Source organism: Chaetodon auriga, chromosome 8, assembly GCF_051107435.1.
Source record: "Chaetodon auriga isolate fChaAug3 chromosome 8, fChaAug3.hap1, whole genome shotgun sequence".
Lineage (NCBI taxonomy): Eukaryota > Metazoa > Chordata > Actinopteri > Chaetodontiformes > Chaetodontidae > Chaetodon > Chaetodon auriga.
Window position 1 is genome coordinate 10,678,136 of NC_135081.1, and position 14,573 is coordinate 10,692,708.

Genomic DNA, 14,573 nt, shown 5'->3' on the forward strand with positions numbered 1-14,573 from the left:
CATGAGTGAATTTTGCCACTTCCTGTGGTCCAGTTCAGCATACGTGCTACATAGACTGGTGAATGTCCAATAAGGGATTTATGTATGAAAAGATATGAGGGTTAATCACACCTCTGTAACAGAGAGGGCCAACCAACTTTGTTACACAGAATACAATGGTGAGTGTCATAGGGATCTCTGGTAATGAACCCGAGGGCAGAATGATAAACTGAGTCTCGGGATTTGAGAGTGGAATCAGCAGCATGTCTGTAGATTATATCACCATAATCAAGGACCAATAGAAAGACTGCCTCAGCTATACTTTCACTACAATTCAAAGGTAAGCTGGATCTGTTCCTTTGAGTTTTGCCACAGATCAGTATGATGTTTAAATGATTCATCAACACAAATACCTAGATATCGATACTCAGTGGCTCTCTCAAATTCAGTGCCATTCGGCGTGGATAGGTCTTAACTGTTAAATCAATGTCTCTTTTAGAGCAAAGCAAGAACTTTGCTTTGCTTGCATTAATGTTAAAGTTTGAGGTTGTCATGTGTATCTTGCAAAGCATTAAAAGAAAGTCTTATGTTCTCGACAGCAAGTTGTGCAGAGTCAGAGTCATGTTATTCATGTATAGATGGACATTACAGTCACCCAGAGAAGAGACAATATTATCAGTATAAATTGTAACCAACACAGGGCCCAGAGCTGCTTGAACAATTCCAGCTATGACACACTGAAATCTTTCAGAAAGGTAATTCTGGAACCATCTACAAGCAATTGAATCAAACCCAATATTACATAGTGTCTGAATAAACAGAGAATGATCAACTGTGTCGACAGCACTTGAGAAGTCAATGAAAACAGCAGCACGACGCTTCCTTTTGTTTATACAAGAAATAATATCATTTCCAACTAATGTAACAGCAGAATGGTGGTACTGTGCATAGGTCTGTTACCAGACTGGTGAGGGCTCAAGACAGAATGTTTTGAGAGAAATGCGATTCCAGGATTTCCTTCGGGAAGTTTGGATATTGGCTGATAACGATTGAGATTGCTGTTGTCTCTTCCCTTGTACAAAGGAGTCACATGAGCAGACATTCAGATACACAAAATTATACCAATTGAAATGGGAAGGTTAAATATGTGTGTTATTTGCTCAGTAATAAATGGAGTGCAAAGCTATAAAAAGAGGGGATTGAATTTGCCTGCTTCAGTTGATTTCCTGGGACCCATGGTTGGTAATGCATTAGGTACATCCCAAGAAGAAATAGGGTGTAATGTGGACTGAGAAGCGTGATTTCCAGAGTATGTACTCGCACTATTAATAGGTATGGGTCCTGTATTCACATCCTGAAATAAATGCTAGGCAGATGTCCTTCTGGTCAGAAAATAGACAGTTGACACAATGCACATGCAGAGATATAGCATTGGTGGTTTTATTCCCCACAGAATTTACTGCCTCTCATAATTTTTGCTCCTACAGAGGCTGTGCATTTATTTCTCAGTTGGCCAAAGTTAATAATGTAAAATAAAGATGTGTGGATTTTCTCATGCTGAAAAATTCTGATGGCATTTTTCCCACAATATTGATAGTGATATTGGACCTCGAGCTGATGTCACTGGGTGACCACAGATCTATACTATGTCAAATTTCCAAGTTCATTGATCTCATACTATTGCAATGATTAGATCACTACTGCTTCTCATTTATCTCCTCAAAATTAGACTGTTTTCTGTGCAGACACAAGACACTGAATAGCCTCAAACCCTCGAATCTGTCAAAGCAGTATTGTTTAGAATACAAGTAATTGTGTGCTCCGCACCTCCCTCTCTCTGCTCTCTTTACTTTTAAGGTTTCAGACGGAGCTCAGTTACGACTTCCTGGAAGTGCACGACGGTCCCAACCTGCTCTCTCCTCTGATCGGCTCGTTTAATGGAACCCAGGTCCCTCAGTTCCTGTTTAGTAGCAGTAACTTTCTCTATCTGCTTTTCACCACTGATAACAGTCGATCAAACAGTGGCTTCAAGATATTCTACGAAGGTGAGAACACGCTGCTGGTTCCTGCATGTACCACAAAACATTACACTGGATGATTTATGAATGCTAAATATTTTTGGAACAGTGCACAAATATTCTTTGTACTTCAACTTTAATGAGTTTTAAATTCAATTTGTCAATAAATGAAAGACAAAAATGGCAAATATCCATGTATACAGAGGGTAATGGCAGTAGAAATATAAGTTAGTCTTGTAACACTTTCATGAAGTTTCTGAAACTATACATGAAGACTAAATTGTGTTGAGGATGGATTACATAACAAGAGGACCAGTATTATCATAACAAGCTGGCTGAGCTTCGGTTCTCAGGATGAAACTAAATTTATTCAGTTTATGTATGGGGAAGAAAATTCAGGAATGAGACTACAGAATTTTAAACATTGCTTATTTTAGAGGGAAACCAAGGTCAGCACTGCTTTTGTAAGTCTTAAGTTACCATGATGTTAATTCTCACACAGTTCTATCAGGTTGTGCAGCCCGCCTTATGTGTGAGGGGTGAGGGAATGGCTCCAGTGTGAACTCAAAGCCAAACTTCAGGGCAAAGTTGACTGTACATGTTAATCACTGCTCCATGTTGAATAATATTGTGCTGCAGACTGTAAATGTAAATGAACGTAAAAATGAAAGTAAAAAGCAGAGAGCTCAATGGAATTGTGGGATTTATGTTAACGACAGATTTAAAGGGACCTGCTCCCAGTCCTTCAATTCACCGTTCTGCTTTCGTATGTCTTCCTGGACCTTGCTGCCCCTTGTCAAGCACAACGGTAGACCCTAGTGTAAACATGCAAGCTCGGAGTGAGTGAATCTGGCAGAGGAAAGAGAACTATTCACCTTCAGAGGTACATAATCGAATACTCTGAAGAACTACGCCTGGGTAAAATCTTCTCAGGGGGGTTTGAGTTGTAAACTTTTTTTCTTTCCACATTATTAGGCATGGAGTTGTAGTCTTTGAAAAATCAAATAGAAAAATACTCTGGACATAGTGTGATCTATTTTCACGATTGTTTGCACTAGCGCCATTACCGTTGTCACTCAGATGTGATTCATAAGACTGAGTTTGTTATTATGTCTGTATTATTGACTGAAAGCAGACCACAAGTGCCTTTGTCTTATTATGTTTCACTCTCAAGTGCATTTCTCTTTTGTTGATGAGGCTATTGAAAAGCAATAACAGTAAGATCATATTAGCTTCTTCCATTGCGATTTAGGGCATATCTTATTGCTGAAATGCTTTAGGGAAAGCCAGCCTAGTTCATTTGTAAAATTGGTCTTACAAAGTAGAGCTGTTGGGAATTATCCTGTGAATAAACTGAGGCGCAAAACATTGCACTGTATCCTTTGTATGCAATGGATAATTTAGATCTATTCAGTTACAAAAAACTACAAAATATTGTCAAATCATACATATTTAGGGCCACATATTTTGTTTCTGTAATTTCACTCACCATTCCTTTTATTATTATTGCTATTTTTTCCCACCATATACCTGCGCCTTGGAGGCAGTGATCAATGAGTGCTCTACTTCTCTAACATGTGAACGAGTTTTCTTACGCAATGTATTACTGGAGGAGAGCAAGACAAGTTGTACAAAGGAAGAGCCCCACTCACACATGAATCATCAGTGAGCCTGGGCTGTTATACATTATTAATGTTCATGACTGTAATCTATAGCTCATAAACCATATAATGTGATTGGGTAACACTCTTAACTGCCATTTCTTGTTGATAATGCTGCACCACATGGCCAAAGGTAACTTCTGCTGGCCATGCAGTAGAACTACACTTTTAATGGATTAGAATTTCTAGCAATGAGGTGTTGATCTTTTTCAGATCGACAATATCTGTTTGACCCGTTGAGAGTGTGTCTATCTGGTGCTGGTGCAAAATTACATAAATTTCACATTGTGTGCTGTACCTTTAAATCCACTTCTTGCTGGACTCACAGTCACTGATGCCAGACATCCCAAAATGAACAGGATACTATTTGCTGACATGTCTAAGTCCTCTGATTGGGTCAGTCACCTTAAACTACTACAGCACCAGAAAATAGACTAGACCCTGGACACCTCCGAAAAAGAACAGAAGGTGATTTCGAGTTTCACCTTGCAGCTTTGTTGATATCTTCTCTGCCTTCTTTAAAAAAAAAAAAAAAAAAAAATGTAATACAAAATATATGTATCCTCACAGTTTGATTCAAGTAGCAAGCAATCTCTGGTATCTATTGCACATCAGATGTGCTTCATTCTAAACTGGTGTTTTCAGTGATATCATACTAGCGGTCTGTGTGGATGCTCTGAAAATATGAATGGACAGATATAGAGACAGACCACAGCCATTTTTCTGCTTAATGCTTACATGTTCAATTGCAAAACAGCAAAAGCAAGAGCTAAAAATACAGGTTCGGATAATCCTAGCTTAGAATAGCCTACCCAAGGATGACCTGATAACTGCTTACACAACTGTTGCCAGTCATTGCCTAAAATCTGCATATTTTTAGTGCTTCAAAAGCAGCCCTACTTGGAAGGTATCCAAACGGTATTCCTGGAAATCACAGGAAAAACGGGGGCATCTCCTTGCAGCTTGCATCACTTAAGATTAAGAAGGAGCTGGCATTACTGAGCAATCAGCTCATTCTTTGAGCAAAACCAGTGAACAAAAATATCTTTATGAACACCAGAAGTGGTGTTTGAACATGCATAGAACATGAGCAAGTATATTTGTGCAGTGTCACCGAGGTCAGTCGACTCCACGAAACCAGTGCCCTGTACTCCTCCTCACCACCCGTAACATCTGCCTTCCACCATCTGACCTTCTCTCTGTGGTTGACTTGCATATATGAAACAAAAAAAAAAGGATAGCAAGAGGATGAAACTTTGTTTTTTTTAACACCAGAGGAGACGACAACTCTATCAAGGTTATTCAGAAAGAACCGTCAAACATCGCAGCAGTCAATGCAATAGTGCAATTGTCTTCAAAGTCTCAACTGAATCGTGTCATAAAGCAGCCTTTGCTATCGTCTGAAATGTGTCACTTTTGCGGTGCAGCATCTTTTGTTCGTCATGTAATATATTTTTCCCACTTTTGACTGAGCATGAGTGAGCATTCATTTTTAAAGTTAAAAGTCAAAATCAAAGACAGAGTAAATCTCTTACTTTGAAAACCGTTCTTTCTTCCTCTATTATGTATGCAACCCGAGACCTACCTTTGTTGTGACGATTGTAATAACATCAAAGGCTCTGTCTCTTTTTTGTATGAATGTGGCCTAGAAATTTTGATTGCAAAAATAGAATTGCAATGCCATTTCATGTTTCATGAACGCTGTATAACTTTAATTTACCTCTGTCGCTCAACAGTCATATTTTATTTGCATGAATAGTTGATCAGAATCGGACATACTGTGTGACAGACTGGAAAAACGAGCAGTCCCTTGCACAGAATTACTGTATTAAATGCACAGTCCACATGACACATCACAATGAAGGTGTGACTTGCAATCATCATCTCCCATCACAGGAACAGACAGCAATCTAGATTACCAAAAAACTAGACACTATGTGCAGTTCATGAGCAAAGTGGACTGGCTATTAAAAATCAAATACAACAGCAGCTGAATTCAGTTGTCATGACACATATTGATTAAAAAACTGTTTGATTTGAATTTCTCTAGTGGTCACATTGGACACATACTCCTGCATGGATCCTGGTGTCCCGGTGAATGGCATACGGTTAAGCCATGACCTGTCCATCGGCTCCACGGTGTCCTTCCAGTGTGACCCAGGGTACAGGCTGAGTCACGAGGAGCCGCTGGTTTGTGAGAAGAACCACTTCTGGAGCCACCCGCTGCCCACTTGTGATGGTACACACAGCACACTTAATGTCACATTTTCCACATCAGGCATCAGTCTCATCCATGAAATACATGACATCACAGTTTTATTTTGAGTCAATGCTAATGAAATGTTTCATTTTCTGTGTCATACAATTTTGGATTGTATTTTCTTAAATGACTCTAGACGATACCATCTGAAATAAGAGCTGAATGACCACAAAATACAACGACCACGCATGTTGTCTTTGATGCATTCTAACATGAATGTGTTAGAGTGTTATGTGAGTCATTGAAAGGACATCTGATTATTTACCTGGTTATGACTTGAAGTATTGTTTTTTGAGAAAATACACATAAATAGCCTATTTGTACACACAGTATGTATAGAGTCTTTTAGCCCCCAGTACTGAATAAGATGCTGCCAATAGTAACTGGCAAGAGGTCTCCAAGTTTATTTTGCAAAAGGTTCTTACAGCAGCTGCTGCCATTGCTGTATTTATTCTCAAGCCTCGAAAAAAAAACAAAAAAACAAAAACAATATGGCCTTGCTGGCAAGAGGTAACAACACAATGATAAGCGACTATGGGTAGCCCACAGCAGGTCTAACTAACCAAACAGACGCTTGTCAGAATGCTTTTCATTCAACAAATAGACCCTGTCCTTGTGCGAGCAAATTACTTGGGGTGTTATGAATCATGTTATACTGAAGACAGATTATACTGAATCCCAAAGCATGAAGTTCAGCATGTTCCTGATCATTTCCAATCTCTTTGTCTTCCTGATTGTACACTTTAACTCTTTGGGCTGTTTAGAAGCACACTGAAGGACAATTGTAGTCATTATTGTTGCAGGGCACAAACCGTGAATGAAGTCTCTTAGTCACGGATCACTGAGTTGAAAGAATATAACGAACAAAATGCATGCAAGGGTCAGCTGGGAACACCATATCGTGCATATGATACAGTACCGTGCTATACAGCTTCAGCCCAGTGGTCGTCCTGGAAAACGTTTTATATCTTGGAGCATTTTCTTGCCTAGGTGTGTGCCAGACTGGTGCCAAATGCCTTGGCTCTCTGCCTATGGAGCCTCTAAAGTAGATCATTTGCCAAGCATACTCATCCACTTTTAATGACTTTATGTAATTTTGGCTCATTAATAAAATATTTGATATAATTTTGTTGGTGGGTAAGAATTCAGGCCTTGATGTGTTGTGCTCACTTGAGAGCCCAAGGGTGGAAGGAGAGAGGATAAGAGGGGGGTGGGTGTGTGCAGCTGTGGAGCCTCAGGCATCTCAGTGATCCTCCAAAACATCATCTGACATTCATTACTTTGAAAATATGTGCATGCGCAAGAGTTCTACTTCTAATATTTGTCAAGATCGCTGTTTTCAGGAAGGCATCAGGGCGCTTGGCTCGAACATCACTCTGAGGCCATTCAGGCCAGTCAAGAACACACGTACAGAAACCCACACACATCGACGTAAAGAAAGAAGAAAAAGAAAAAAGATCATGTCAGACTTCAAAAATGCTACTTTTAAAAAGCAATACCCTTAAGGTGAAATGACCTTTTAGTTTAAGCACAACGACAGCATGTGAGATCTATTGCATGTTTGAGCATTATCCAGTTAGACCAGTTAATCTCCAGATGGATATAACATTAACCTCCCGGTCCTCAGCAGCCAATGACGGTGGAGATTTATCTCATTAACGTCCTTTGATGAGATAAGGGGCTTTGTGGCAGGTGAGTGTTTGTCAATCGTCAACATGCGTGAGAGTCATATTACTGAGGTGACGATGAGTGTTGCTCCTTTCGATAGCGCTCCCGATCACCTCGACTGTGACTACACGGTGGGTTACAAGCGGATTATCCTCCCAACCCGACTGAAGTAGTTGGACGCAGCACAGGGGTGCTTCTATTTGGAAGAAATTCAGAATCACTTCGAAGTCACAATCAAAATTAAAAACTAGATGCTTTAATCCGCTGAATATGTTCGTGAATTGTAAATAAATTTCATGGGTAATCATGTTTTCTGACAATGTGTTTCAGGTGACGATACTATAGGAGAGGGGAAAGTATGGATAGATAACTGAATTTAATGAATAATTTATTGTCCTGGCAGTTGGACAGGTTTTGAGAGAGAGAGGGAGAAAAAAAAAAAACATTGTGTTGGCAGAATTACAGGTACTCATAAAAATAGCAGGACAGGATGTGATATGACTCAAATGCATTATTCATTTAAATCGCTCCTCTGTCTTCAGGTGAAGGATTTATTGGTTCATTTGCAATTTTCATTTTTTTTTTTCCAGCAACAGTTATCATTCATTATCTCCCCTCTCTATTCAGCATCATGTGGTGGGGATATCAGGGGACCTGGAGGGATCATCTTATCACCCGGCTACCCGGAGCTGTATCCTAACTCTCTGAACTGTACGTGGAGCGTAGAAGTCAGCCATGGAAAAGGTAGGAAAACCCCAGAAGGATAATGTTATACTTCAGCATCCAAGCATACATTCAATGCATACGAAAATACTTTTTTTTCTTTTACTTCAGGAACTCTTAAACTATAGATATGTTAATTTAAGAAATATATTTATTTTGTGCTTGCGGGACTCATTCACATACTGCACCTCAGTAACAGCACGATTATTTCTATAGTCCTTACCACAGTGACACTCAATAGTCCTAACAATGGCCAGATTATGAAACTATAAATTAAGAAGACGCCCCCTCCACAGATTCCAAGAACATTACAGGGATTTATTATTATAAAGTGAGAAGTGAGTAGGGCATATATTTTACTTCAGCAAAGATCATTTAAATGCACTTGCTTTTTCATGGATGGCCACTGGCCAGACTGATATTACACTCTGAGGTGTTCGTTTATTCAAAAATTAACTCTGTGCTTCCTTTCATAAAGCGTGCTCTGGTATCTGAGATTTCAGTTTAATTTGAAGGTCTTCTTGATCTGCACTGTTACTTATTTGTGTACCGTAGACTGCTTTAAACATTGTCAGTTGGATAGGATTTTACAATGTTCGAAGAATATTGCATTTTATCCATTTTTCACCCTCCTCATTTAATAGATTTGGCATTTCAGTGGTTCACCTGGTAATGAAATTCTGGTATCCCAGTTTTATTCACATATCATTCTTTTTTAAATTAGTTAAATTCTGTTATCAGACCTCTCGCCAGCAGTTAAGTGAGCAGTGACCAGTTCTCCGAGCCATTCTTATTCATTTGAAAAGTACACTGAGCTTATCTCGATGCTCTAGCACTTAGATATATTATCATGATATTTTCTTATTGTCTTCCAAAATGCACTTTTTATACATTTAAAATTGATCGTGTTGTGAAGCACTTTCCTCTAGAGTCGCCTTTGTTGGTTGAAGTCTCGCAGACTTATCAACAATCCCTCCATCCTGAGATGTTGACACTATAAAAATTTAATTAAGTATTTTATAATTTCCGCCTCAATGTCCAATCTGTGTTTAACTCCTCTCATCAGTTCATGTTTCTTGCCATGTAAGACAAGATCAATGTAATTAAGTGCACATACACATACAAAGTACGTCTTTTTTCTGGTCTTATTTCTTTTTAATTGTTTAACAGTAACCTCACTGACATTCTCTTGTCAACAGCATTATGCTTTTCATGTTTTACTTCAACATTCAACAATAACTGGAAGCACAAAACTCAATAGCACCCACAACTGAAAACTGATAACAAGTAAAATGATGAAAACTTCCAACTAACTGACTAATGATAGTCAAATTTGGCACAGGGCCTATTGTGGTATACTAGGTTATTCAAAATGACCTTATTAATGTGGAAACTTTGTATACATAAATATTAATTTAAAAAAAAATCTTTTACCATAAAGCATGATAAACAAATTTGATTAATTATGATTTTCAAGCAGTGAGAATAAGCTCTTACACTGTGGGACCAGAACAGTGACTTTAAATCTTGGCATCAAAAATAAAATTTGGCTTTGAAAAAAGGAACATTGTCATTGAAACACTTGTATTGGAAAAGTTTTCCTGGCACTGAATAATGTTCCACAGAGAATATAAAACACAATAAAAATCATTAAAAATCAAAAATCATCATTCAATTTATTTTGATATGAGGTTTTTCTTTCAGTGTTACTGGTTTTCAGTTTCAACTTTCCGTCACTGTTTTGGTGGAGAAGAGCGGCCCGAAGGGGGATTTACATATCTGCATACCAATGGAAGAAGTATCACTCCAGTGGACCTGAGGCCTGCTCTGGAGCCTCTGACATAACCACTCACTCAACATAGCTTATGTCAGCTAGCAGAGCTAATGTTAGCTAATTTCAGCTGTCAGAGCTAATGTTAGCTAATGTCCACTATTATAGCTAACATTAGCTGTGATTAGCTGTGATTAGCTGCCATTAGCTAATGTTAGTGAATGTCAGCTATCAGAGCTAATGTGAATGTGAAAAACAATGGCAGAAATAAACACACTTACTTGAGTCTTTGAAGTTCCAGGTTAACTAATGAAAGGCATATCGGTATAGTGTGCGGCGTCGTTTATATTTCATATGTATAATATGGGAAATAATTTCTTCAAGTCTTTCTTTGTCCTTATAGGCCACTCAAAGCACCTGTATTGTAACTGTATGAATAGACAGACATGAAAATCCAGAAGGCACTTGGCTTGCCTTAGCTTAGCATGGCAGCTGACATTAGCTAAGTTAAGCGCTTGGTCCAGACCAGTGTAAGATCAGCTCAAACAGAAAGTTAAAACTGAATACCAGTGACACTAGAAAGAAAAAAAAAAAAACATGATGGAAAAAAAAAAAAAACTGTCATTGAAATCAGACATACTGTAAGAAAAGCCATCTGGAGATTATCACTGAAAAACACATCAAAATCAAAAAAATATCAAAATGAAATGAAATAATTTTTGTTTGTGTTTTATTTATGTTACATGCCTCTAAAGATCATCTTCTGGCAGTACCACGTCTGGGCGTTGGCTTATACCATACTACACTATAACCACGGCACTATAGTCTATGTGCATTCTCTTAAGATTGTTTTCATTATGTTGATGTCTTCAGATATTAATCTGAACTACCAGAAATCCAGGTGATATTTCCCATCAGGGGCGCTCTTCCCTACATGAAGAAGTATATAAAGCTCTTGCTTTATATGTGAAAACAGATTAAGAATCTTTGACCATGGCACTGATTTGCCCTGTGTATTTTTATTCAGTGGCTACTGACTATAAGACACATTCATCTTTCAGGATAGCAGCTGTGTAACTATTCTGCTCAGTAATTACCAACGTTCCCGTACCTACTATATTAGAATATCGAGATGATATAGATAGGGATGGCTCTTGATTAATTGATCGTTTCCCTTTATCCTCTGTAATATAATTGCTGTTTTACAGAGCACAATCAATCATTTCATTTGGTCATCCATTTTATGGCCGTTTGGGAATTTCTTTATCAAGTGAGCCAAACATTGTGGAGGACATTATAGAGTCATATTTGAACAGATTCAACAGATGGCATTAAAATGGCAGCGCTTATTGTACTGAAAAGCAGCCAACTGGCAATCATGGATGGAATAAAGATGTTGTTATTGGGTCTGAGTTGCAGTGTGAAAATAGAAGCAGGGTGTAGAGACCTTGAGATCTTGTTTTCCAAACTAAAAGTTAAATAATAGTTTGTTGATAGAAAATTCACAGTCATTTTGACCAACCTGAATACAATTTCTAGATTTTGTTTGCTTCTGTAGCAGATTTTCTATCATTGATTATGTTCTCTCTCCTCATGAAAACAGACTAATGCTCATGAACGGGGAGAGAGGCCATGCCATGCATTTTCACTCTTTAGTTTTCATTGGAAATTATACACTTCACATTTCGAAATTGCTTTCAATTTTTTTTTCATTTTGATTTTAGTATGATAATTTTAGTGGGATTCATTTAGTATTGCCACTGAAAGGATTAAAGCATTCACTATGTAATGAATGAAAAATGCGTCATGTAGAAGCACATGTCAGCAAGCGAAGCCCCAATTAATACAACCGATTTGTAATCATGATAATGGATTTTGAATTGATAACTAAAATTTAAATGTAATAATTCATTCACATTCAGTTTGAGGTCATTGCATTAAGTTTCAGTCTGTGCTCTGCAATGTAAACAACAAGTCAATGTCTTAACCTTATGGGTCAGTGTTGAGATGAAAATGTCAAATATATGCATCACATATTCTATTCAAAAGGTTTTTTTTACATCAGTTATTGAATGTATTTTCCTGGAAACCTCTAACGCTAACTTCTCATTTTCTCCTCCAAGGTGTCCAGTTCACTTTCCATTCCTTCCACCTGGAGGATCACCATGACTACCTTCTGATAACAGAAAATGGCAGCTTTGCCCAGCCACTGGCTCGACTCACTGGCTCAGAGAGGCCAGCGCCAGTTAACGCCGGCCTGTACGGGAACTTCAAGGCCCAGCTACGCTTCATTTCTGACTTCTCCATATCGCTGCAGGGATTCAACATCTCCTTCTCGGGTATGAAGGCATATGATAGTTCTGTCTGTAGGAGGCAGGAGTGGGGAGTGTTGGTAGATGTGAAGACAGGATGAGTGGGGAAGGTTTTGAAAGAGGAAGGGAGATGAATCGTGTGGAGGAGGCAGAAGGGAAGAGTGAGGGTGCTGCAAATGCCGTGGGTGGAGCTCTTAAGTAGGAGGGGTATAAGACAACGTGAAAGACACTGTGGCAGACAGAAAGAAAGACAGCTCTTTCATTGATGAGATCAAAAGTGGTAAGCCTCTCTAGGGCATGCATGAAGTAACGTGAGGAGTGATTTGTCGGTCAGAAAGGGAGCAGATTTCAGGTAGACCGTGCCTCAGGCGGCGCCCATCAGAGGAGGATAATTAAGAGACAACGAGGTCACGCAGGTAGACGGCGTCTGACCGTGACAGGAATGATCATCAAAGCATGTCATGTGGGTCAGTATCCCCAGGACGGAGGAGCCGGTGGGGAAAGGGTGAAAGAGAGAGAGAGAGAGAGAGAGAGAGAGAGAGAGGTGGAGATGGAAGCTTAAGGAGAGAGTGAGAGAAAAGAGATGAGACAGATGGTGATGCTGAGTGAGCAGGGTTGATGGAGAGGGTGGAGAGAGGGAGTGAGGTAGAGAGAAAGAGAGGACAGTAAAGTAGAAAAAAGGGAGAGAGAGAGGGAGAGAGAGAGAGGGTCTGCTTCACAAGCATCCTGCCTAAATGTTTGCCTGCTGTTCGCTGAAGTGAAGCATAACTTATGCGGCCATGAATATTCATGAAATTTAGTTGCGAGTGTGTCTGTGTATGTGCTAGCATGCTCTGCAATTAGCATCTATAGATTTCCTGATTACAATTTTTTTAACCTTTTATGACCTTTTGATGGAAACTTGGCAATGCTGTCATGCCACATCATGCACAAAGGTGCTGCTGTTACTTTTCGCTGTCCTGAAATCAACCGGCATGCTGCAAAATACAGGCCGTCAGAGCAGCGCTGACGGGAGCCGCGTCTACATGTCAAATGATAAGGCCACCAGCAGCCCATCTATAACACACAGGGTGGCCTAGTTTTTGCAGAGCCCTTTCTTCATCCAGACATGCACAGTTCAAGCTTTTGGCATGAATCCCAACCTGATGAAGTGTTCTTGAGCAAGACTGTTAATCCCCGCTAGCTATGACATTGCTTTCTTTGGCTGAACCTGCGCTCAGAGTTTCATTTGTGGCAGCAAGAGAACATAACCAAGGGGAATATTGTCAATATCAGTTATTATGTCACAAATCATTCTAATAGCATATATATATTTGTGGGTTAGAATGCATTTTTACATGTTGATACTGATTTTTTTTTTTTTTTTTTGGCTGCCCTGTTTCCAGAGTATGATCTTGAACCGTGTCAGGACCCTGGAAGGCCTCGGTTCGGCTGGCACACAGGCTCCAGATTTGGCATTGGTGACTCATTGTCGTTCGACTGCAACACGGGCTATCGTCTACAGGGGGCCAGGGAGATTGTATGCTTGGGAGGTGGCCGCCGCATGTGGAGTGCCCCTCTGCCAAGGTGTGTGGGTACGTGGTCAGCTGCTTTTATTCCGTTTCCTTTCCTGTTTGTGCATGCGTTTTGCAGAATTTACGCTGTTAGTCAGGTTTTAAATGTATTTTGGCAGAGATGTAAACTTTTTATTACACATTCAAGAACACTTTACTTAAGTGGATTACAATTAAAAGCTCAGACCTGTGATTAATACTGATTCGAGCTGATAGGTTAAATCCATCCTGAGAGATCTTTTCTACTGAAGGCTGCTCTGAGGGAAGGTCCAGGCAGAGCAGTTCAGGGACAATACCACCACACTGATTTTCCCCCGGAGAAGCTCAATTACATTGCTAGCACATTTTAAGAGCTGACTCCAGAGATAGTTGTTTCACAGCAGAGGTATTGCGTCCTTTAAACTGGTTCCATCACACCCTGTGATGGAGTGCTGAGCATGTTTTTGCACAACCCTGCCTCTGGCACACCAGGTCAACCCTGAGTTAGAAAAGGATGGTGACATGAATTTTACATGATAATAGTGTCTTGGAAGCAGTTAGCAAAAATGTTTACGTGTGGATAGTGCTGACTTCTTAGTCTGTTGCTTCGTACACATGCAGAGAAATGCACAGCATGTATCGATGTCCC

General features: G+C 39.5%; 1 protein-coding gene across 5 annotated transcripts in view; it reads left to right on the forward strand.

The window, feature by feature from the left end:
* LOC143324561 (CUB and sushi domain-containing protein 3-like) overlaps positions 1-14,573 on the forward strand; it is a 223,280-nt gene that overhangs the window by 80,704 nt on the left and 128,003 nt on the right. For all 5 annotated transcript variants that reach the window (XM_076737169.1, XM_076737171.1, XM_076737170.1 and 2 more), the window contains 5 exons: positions 1,837-2,024; positions 5,709-5,897; positions 8,214-8,330; positions 12,204-12,419; positions 13,778-13,966. In XM_076737169.1, coding sequence (XP_076593284.1) covers positions 1,837-2,024; positions 5,709-5,897; positions 8,214-8,330; positions 12,204-12,419; positions 13,778-13,966 — 899 coding nt within the window. The remainder of the gene's footprint in view (positions 1-1,836; positions 2,025-5,708; positions 5,898-8,213; positions 8,331-12,203; positions 12,420-13,777; positions 13,967-14,573) is intronic.